The sequence below is a fragment of the Haemaphysalis longicornis genome, unplaced genomic scaffold, assembly GCF_048455015.1.
Source record: "Haemaphysalis longicornis isolate Haplotype H1 unplaced genomic scaffold, Haemaphysalis longicornis Haplotype H1 scaffold_6, whole genome shotgun sequence".
NCBI classification, from domain to species: domain Eukaryota; kingdom Metazoa; phylum Arthropoda; class Arachnida; order Ixodida; family Ixodidae; genus Haemaphysalis; species Haemaphysalis longicornis.
In genome coordinates, this window is record NW_027526407.1 from 107444110 (window position 1) to 107452933 (window position 8824).

Genomic DNA, 8824 nt, shown 5'->3' on the forward strand with positions numbered 1-8824 from the left:
CACTATTTCCATGTAAACTGAGCTTTCTTTCGGCACCTGGCAAATCAGGGTCTCCAAGAAAGGTATTGGGCATGTTTGTACAATAATACGATGTAGCCAGTGCTTCTCTTGTTGTTTTCTTCTGTCGTCTGCAGCCAATTAAGAATTCTGCTAAAATATTTGTGTCAAAAGTGCAAGACAGCACACAATCATATCACCGGGAACGTTAGGCAAGTAGTCAGTGGTGGTTTGTCTGTACACATTTACTTCTCGAATGGAAAATAAAAAAAGGTTACAATGTTTTTCTTTCTCGTGCAAGCTGTTTGCGGTGCCCGTGCACTTACGCTTTGACTTATATCCCAATAGTCTGCTGGCCTCTACATTGTTAGGCGTAAATCACGTTTTTGCCAGGATTGAAATGTGCAGAGAATATCAGTGAAGAACAGCCCGTTTGTGCCCTTTTGCCCATATAGGTAATCAGAGCGACGCTGATGTGAACGAGTCCACTGCACTAACAGCACAATAGAAACTTTAAGGGTAGAAAACGCACTCCCTTACCCGTTTGATCACCTAGGCGAAGACGGATTCTATTTGTGAGCAAATTCTAATTACATTATAATATTTTGTGCGAACTACGAAATTAAAGAAGCGAATGGTATCCATCTACGTATTTCTGTCCAAGCCCTTCTAAACCACATCTCGCACAAGTCAACACTATTGGTTGTCGATGCGATGCTATTAGCCCTGTCTGATTGCGGGTAAAGATTTCAGTGAATCAACTGTTCCTTTTTCCTTGCACTCCTTTCTCCGCCCTCACCAGTCCCACCTTCCTTCCTCGTCAAACATTTTCTCATTCGCCCACTTTTCTCTTTTTCCAGTTCCTCTTATTAGCTTTATCCTCCCTTCGTCCGCCTATGCATAAAAGTCTAGTTTTGCTGCACCGAATTTCGAGCGTATTTGATTTGAACACCCGCATTTTGTTAGGTAGGACCTTAGTCACCAAAGAAGTGTTTATATATTTCCTGGGTACCTTTGTTCTGAAAGCTTGATTAGCATTTTTTTACCGATGGAGCGCAGCCCCAAATAAACCGGGCCCTGTGTGCGTTGACCTTTCGGATAAACATTAGGCTGCATTAGTTGAGACCAAAGCACGTTAAAGGAACCCTGGAACACTTTTTCAACTCATTTCAAATCCTAAATGCTTGGTGAATGTAGTCACCCGACACACCCAGTACTTAGATTAGGGGGTCGCAAAGTACCTAAGCCAGAAATTACTGCTCTATGCCCATCAGATAACGTGGAAACTCGCTCAAACAATTTTTCTCTGTTCCCCGGTCTTGACGGTCTTCGACCGCTCGAATTACGTCATTAAGACCATGTAGCGGCTGTTGGCCGGTTTTCCTTCAGTTGCAGAAATGAACGCTTCTCGATAGCAACTTTAAAAATAAAGCTAAAAAACACAGCGGAAATGGGAGGCGTATCTGGTGCGACGAGCAAATAACACAGTGCCGCTCCGTGCTGGCGATAACTATAGATTTCGCAAAAGATCCAGGCACGAAGGAATGAGTAAATACGCTTTTCGAGACTGTTGCACGGTCCCTTGATCTTGGCAACGTGCTTCTGTTCTCCTTAGTCTACCTACTTTTCTCTGGGGCATTCCCCACAGTTTAAACACCCCTGAAGTACAAAGGAAAACATGACAAAACCCGAAGTTTTCTAATTAAACTTTTAATAAATGTTTTATATGTGACTACTGTCCGGTGGCCCTAAGGCACATACAGTCCGCGTCATTGCGCGTGCGCCGATCTCGTACAGGGTCAGGGCGATCGTCGTTTCGCATGTGCCGCTCAAATTTGCAGACGCCACCACCCTCGAGGGGCGCTTGTCTTTCACAGTGGCAGCCAGGAGCGTTTACAGGCCAGATAGACGCGTAGTTCGACGCTGGTTAATAACCTTGCAGGTGGTTAAGCAATACTACAAAACGACTTGCAATAATATTCTGAATCTCACGTTTAGCAAGCCAAAAGCACGCAACAAGAACGCATTGCAGCGCTTTCCGTCGAAACTTTTGTGCGATTAAGTAACGGCTGCACTGATAATGCATCGCGTCAAATTACGCGCTTACCCAGTGTCCCCGCCTGCGATTGGCACTGCAGAATAAAAGCGCCCCTTGCGGGGCGTGGCGCCTCTGAGTTTGAGGGGCCTATGCTATAGACCCTTTGCAAAATGGCCAAACCGTTGCCGGAAAAGCAGCAAGCCACTCTGGCAACACTGTGCATCCGCTGCGCCGCCATTAGAAATTAAGCGAAAAGGCTGCGAGCACAGAGTTTCTATGGAGTAGCTACCGTCCACCGTCCACGTAACTGCATACGCGTCGTGGGGCAGCAGACTCGTGAAGCCTTGGGCGAAACCGTGCAACCGCAACGGCGTTGCTACGACCTGCTTCCTTTCTAATGGCGTCGTCCAGTTCACCACCAGTGTTACCACCGCTGAATTCTCAGTGTTGTCCGCCTTTTTGCAAAAGGTCTATAAGACGACCGACATGACAATGTCCGAGATCCGCGCACGCGCAATGGCAAGCTATCTCCAACCCAGCGGCTATCAGCAGATGTCGCCAACATGCTCGGTAGCCGCGTGCTCCTTTGCCCTAAACAAGCCTGACGAGCACTATACTCGCGGTCACTTTTTTAAGCGATGCTACCATCTTTTTTTACTGTATAGCAACTCACGAGAACCGCGCCACTTTAAATGAGGCATCTCCAGCCACAGCGTATTTTAATACCAGTCCCACCAAAGACTTTACTAACATTCCTGCGCACGTGTATTTACACTTCCAGGAAAAGAAGCCCTAGGTTATGTTCAGACGTTAAATCTTTTCCTAATAAAGGATTAGTGCATGTTTACTTTAAAAGGCACGATTGGCTGGTTTTTAAAGTCATACTTCAGCATCAATGATAAAATCTTCGGCGCAGACATGGGATGAGAGAAAAAAGACACTAACGTTGCGCTCGCACGCCTCACGCCTCCGACTCTATTTTAGTTATTCTTTATAATAATTTCACTATCGGCTATTTTCAAATTCTGTAATTGACTTTAAATTGGCTGGCGAAGGCAAGATTTTTAAGCCAATACACACAAAGAAGCACGTCAATTTCAACCAACGTTAAAGCACTTCTAAAGCTTCCTGCCTCCCTTGACTCATCTCACTCCGGGCAGCTGGTAGTGTTGCTCCACGTCGGTATTCCGTTTTCACATCCTAGCACATCTGACCTTTTGAACTCCTTCCTCAACTAAATCTGAGCCCAAATGTTCTTCGCTTTACGTTTCCTACCTCATCCACTTTTAAGGATTTTTTGTTATTATTAGCCTGGTTATAAAGTGTCTGCTTTTTGCTTTCTTGTGAAATGATTGTCTAAAAGCCCAAATGTCGCTTCGTGAACAAGTACATTTTCCCTTTCTTGGCTAGGGGTAGGCTACTTATTCCTTTGGAGTGCTTACAAAGTAATGTCCGCCGCAGCCTCTGATTGTCATTCCCGTGAGTTTTTTCTTGTCAATACTGCCCCACTGACCAAAACCACGGTACTGTACAAATCTACGATACTGTACCGAAGTGTCTCATCACGTAATGGTTGGAGATGTTTGGTTTGGGATCGGCGCTTCCTTCTCCAGCCTATTCCATTGCTTCAAGTGTCGAAGTCAAACTGTGGTTGTTACCCGAATACACTCCTGTGTCTTCAAGGAAGCAGACTTATCTCCTAGTTCTGATCGTTTGACCAATACTTGGTTCCAACTGCAGCCATCCAGCTACAGGAGCATCAACATAAACACCGTTGTCTTGTTTGAATGACCGCAAAAATCACGGAACTTATGAAACTTCAGGCACCAATTCCCCAGGTTCAGGGGTGACCTACTGCTGCTTCCAACATTCCGCCGTAACAAATATTTCCAAAACTATATACTGTGGGGTTTGGAAATGACGGGAGCACGACGACACGGCAGCAGTGGCTTACTGCTTTATGCGACGCATGGACTGGCGTCAGCACAAAGTACAAGTCAAGAAGAAGCACACACAGATAGGGCTGCCGGCTTATGAAGCCGGCGCACACTACGTCACAGTCGCGTAGACAGTCGCTCAGATCTTATCAAGAGATAGCACCGGGCGCGCGCTACGCGGAACACTGCAAGATGCCGAGCTGCCGGACGTAACATCCCTCACCTCTTAAGCCAAAAGTTCACATCAACTGTTTTTTTCAGCAGATGTACAGCATACGCAGAACAACAAAATATGTAATCACTCATTGCAAAATATGCAATCACTCATTGCAACAAACTCACTCGTACATCAGCCGGTCAGGCGGCCGTCGACTCCGGGTACTGCGCCGAAGTGGGGTTGGCGAGGCAGCACGGCTGCGGACAGTTTCTGCACACGAGTCACTTCTGTGATTGTTCTCAGGGAAAGCTACCCAATCAGGTTGCACATCTTGTTCGCTGGTACATTGAGGCACAAAGGTTGCTGCCCTCAAATGATCTGCATGCACAAACCTTATGCGCTGTTGGACACGAACCAGAAATGTGACATCAGACACAACCTTGATCACTTTGCCCCGAAACCACTTGATGTTTTCCCCTCTGACCGATTTCACCATGACCGCATCCCCCACAGAAAAAGCTCTAGCAGCACCGTGACGTTTGCTTGCGGTACTCTCAATCCTTTTCATTTTATCTTTCATTGCTTGAGTCATGTCGGGTTTCAACAGGGAGAGGCGCGTTCGCAACTTCCTACCAAGAAACAGTTCACTTGGTGTCTTTCCAGTGAAAGAGTGGGGAGTCATTCGGTACGAAAAAAAGAAAGTTGTCTACCTTGTGCAGCATGCTTCTGCCGCACTCGGTCTTTTGATCAACAAGTAGGGATTTCAACAGAGCCTTTTTTACGGTTTGAACTGCACGTTCCGCGGCACCGTTTGACTGTGGATGGTAAGGCGGTGTCAGAGTGTGCTTTACCCCATTTTTTGCGAAGGAATTCTTGGAATTCCGAGCTAGTAAACTGGGGACCATTGTCCGTCACCACTTCAACCGGCAGGCCATAGGACGCGAACACAGAACGGACAACTTCAACTGTTTTCTGCGCAGTTGTGCTGGTCATCAGTTTAACTTCCAGCCACTTTGAGTGCGAGTCAACCATGACCAAGAAGGATTTGCCCTCTTTTTCCGCGAAGTCCATGTGTACGCGCTCCCAGTGGTTCGAACACCACATCCATTGCTGCAATGGAGCGGCCGGGATCGAAGCTCGAACGCTGTCACAAGTTTCGCATTTCTTGACACACTCCTCAAGATCCTTGTCGATGTTAGGCCACCACACCATTCCTCGTGCCAACATCTTCATTTTGTTAATCCCAGGGTGCTCTTCGTGCAGGAGGTCTAAGACGTGTTTCCTCAACGAACTGGGAATGACTACGCGGTTGTTCCAAAGAAGACAGTTCATTTCTAAGGAAAGCTCATACCTTCTGATAAAATATGGCTCTAGCGCTTTGTCGACTGCTTTAGGCCAACCGTGCCACGTCATTTCACGAATCATTCTGAGTTCGTCGTCTTTGTCAGTTTCTTTGGCTACTTCTTTAGCCGTGAGTGGCATGTCTGGGATGGGTGAAACGTAGTTCACCATTTCGTCAGTAGACCTCCGAGGCAATGTTAACCGTAACAACCCATCTGCATTTCCAATCGAGCCTCCCTTTCGGTACTCAATAGTATACTGATAACTAGCCAGCAAATTCGACCAACGGTGCAGTCTTGCTGCTGCAACGGAATTTGCGTGTTTCTTTGGGTCGAAAATATAGGTCAGCGGCTGATGGTCCGTCAAGATAGTGAACATTCGCCCATACAGATATTTATGAAATTTCTGTATGCCGAACACGATTGCAAGTGCTTCTCTTTCAATGTGCGCATAGTTTCTTTCCGCTGGATTCAATGTTCGAGAAGCGTATGCCACCGGCCTATCTTCCCCGTTTACAACATGAGAGATAACGGCAGCCACGCCATGCGCAGATGCGTCACAAGTTAGCCTCAGTGGCTTTGCTGCGTCGTACAGCTCAAGCACTGCATCGCTACAGAGAAGCTCTTTGCAACACTCGAAACTTTCTTGGCATTCTTGTGACCAGTTCCATTCATTTTCTTTCCTTAGCAATTTATGCAAGGGTTCGAGCATTTCGGCCAGAGCTGGCAAGAACTTCGCGTAAAAGTTCAAAAGACCAAAGAAAGCTCGCAGCTCTTTTTCGTTTTGTGGCTGTGGTGCATTCCGTACAGCCTCAACCTTTTCTTTTGTCGGCCTCAGCCCTTTGCCGCTTATCTCGTGCCCGAGATACCGAACGCTGCTTTGAAAAAATTTGCATTTTGCGGCATTTGCGCGAATGCCATGCTTCTGAAGCTGCTTTAGAACGCGTTCAGTGTTTTCTGCGCATTCCTTTCGAGTTTTACCCGAAATCAGTACGTCGTCTAGGTAGCAAACAGTTCCCGGAATTCCTTGTAGGATTTCATCCATAACTGACTGGAACAACGCGGGTGCGCTTGCCACGCCGTAGGGAAGACGTCTGAACCGAAACAACCCAAGGTGTGTGTTCACCGTGAGGATTTCCTGAGAGTGCTCGTCAAGCTAAAGTTGCAGATATGCTTTTGACAAGTCTAAAACAGTGAAAACTGTACCCCCTGCTATAGTTGCAAAAATATCTTCCGGCAGTGGAAGCGGATAATGATCTATCTTCAAATGCGGATTTACCGTCACACGATAGTCACCGCAAAGCCTCACACTTTTGTCGTCTTTCAAAACTGTGACTAGGGGCGTTGCCCAGTCACTGTGTGGGACTCTGTAGATAACGTGGGCTTTTTCCAAGCTTTTCAGTTCAGTTTCTACGCTACCATGAAGTGTGTAAGGCACTGGCCTCGCTTTGCAAAAAATTGGCTGGGCAGTTTCCTTCAACACCAAGCTTCCTTTGAAACCTTTGATGACGCCAAACCCTTTCTCAAACACGCCACCGTACTTCTGTTTCAACGACAACTCCGCTGTGACCGTGTTTACGGACGTCACTTGTTTCCAGTTTAAGCGCACTTGCGACAACCAATCCCGGCCCAGCAAATTCGGCATAACAAGACCCTTGACGTCTCGCGCAATGATCAACGGCAAAGTGTGGTCCTTCCCTTCATAGGTTACACTAACCTGAACTCGTCCTATTACTGGTATTGAGCTTCCGTTGTAGGCTGTTAGCCTTACGTTTGTCTTTTGACACTGCTTGTGCGGAAACATTTTCCGAAACTCCCTTTCGCTCATTATTGAGACTGCCGCACCTGTGTCAACTTGCATATCGACCTGTTTGCCATCAATCACTACGCTTACAAAATACGCCCCCAGGTTAGGCGTTGTTTCCACTTTGAACAGCACAGTCTCATCAGTGGCAGCATCTACGCTCGTTACAGACCTAATGTTAGTTCTGCACATTTTAGCCAAGTGTCCCGTTTTCGAGCATTTATAGCACTTGCTAGCTAAATGCGGACACTTCTTTCCGCCATGTGCACTACCGCACCTAGTACACGCAACAGGAGTCCTTGGACGCGGAAAGTTCTTTTTACCTGATGCTGCAGACTTTCATTGCCAGCAGACGTCTTCCATGGCACTGGCGCTGCCTGCTGTGTCGTTGCTGCGCACTTCCTTGCTCTGTGCTTGCGCTGCTTCCATCCCCAACGCGGAGCTGTAGGCCTTTTCGAAGGTGAGGTCGTGGTCTTCCGTCGCGAGAAGCTTGCAGCGGATGGCGTCGTTGTGTAGTCCCACGATGAAGCGGTCTCGAATCGCCTCTTCCAGAAACGTGCCGAAGTTGCACGTGGCTGCCATCTTCTTGAGCTCCACGACGAAGTCACTGATGCCTTCACCTGGGCGTTGGTCTCGCCGATAAAACTTGTACCTTTCCACTACCACGGAGCGCTTCGGTGTGTAGTGCTTTCGCAGGGTCTTCACAACATCTTCGAAGCTGGCTTCTGCAGGAGTCTTCGGAAACAACAGGTTTTGAAGCGTTATAAACGCGGCCTCCCCAATGAGCGCCAAGAACGCCTGCTGCTTCGTTGCCTTCTCTATCTTGTTAGCAGTTGCGAATGCTTCGAAGCGTTGAACGTAGACGTCGAAGTCACCTTTTTCCGGCGAAAATTCCGGAAGGTGGACGAAAACCCCGCTGCTACTCGCCATGGTAGTTGGTTGTTCCGTTGTCATCGCTCGCTGCGTTGAATCCATCCCATCCTCGTCGCCACTGTTGGGTTTGGAAATGACGGGAGCACGACGACACGGCAGCAGCTTTATTCGACGCATGGACTGGCGTCAGCACAAAGTACAAGTCAAGAAGAAGCACACACAGATAGGGCTGCCGGCTTATGAAGCCGGCGCACACTACGTCACAGTCGCGTAGACAGTCGCTCAGATCTTATCAAGAGATAGCACCAGGCGCGCGCTACGCGGAACACTGCAAGATGCCGAGCTGCCGGACGTAACATATACGACCAGCAGCGTTTTTGTGTATTTATAAACGTTTATAAAAAAAGCAATTACAGATGTGAACTTTTTATACTCATGGCGTTCTGGCTATATTTTGTTTGTTCCCTCAAGATACATAAATAAACAAAAAACGGAGCACGTGGCTTTGAGCGCATGCTGCGGATCCCGGTGACGGGCTGTGTATCTGTAGGAGGAACCAGTTAAGAGAGTTGTTTTCCATCCTAGGTAAGGACAGTGATTGCACGGAGTGTGAGCACGCTTATTTTGGCGCTGTTTTCAGCCCCCGTTCCAGCCACAGTTATCAAAATTCTTCACTGC

At 47.6% G+C, this 8824-nt stretch overlaps 1 protein-coding gene across 1 annotated transcript; it reads right to left on the reverse strand.

Annotated features, from left to right (window-relative positions):
• Nucleotides 1-7612: 7612 nt before the first annotated feature.
• LOC144143189 (uncharacterized) lies at nucleotides 7613-8203 on the reverse strand. The gene has a single exon (XM_077674986.1). The coding sequence runs from the start codon at nucleotides 8201-8203 to the stop codon at nucleotides 7613-7615; it is 591 nt and encodes a 196-aa protein (XP_077531112.1).
• Nucleotides 8204-8824: the final 621 nt, after the last annotated feature.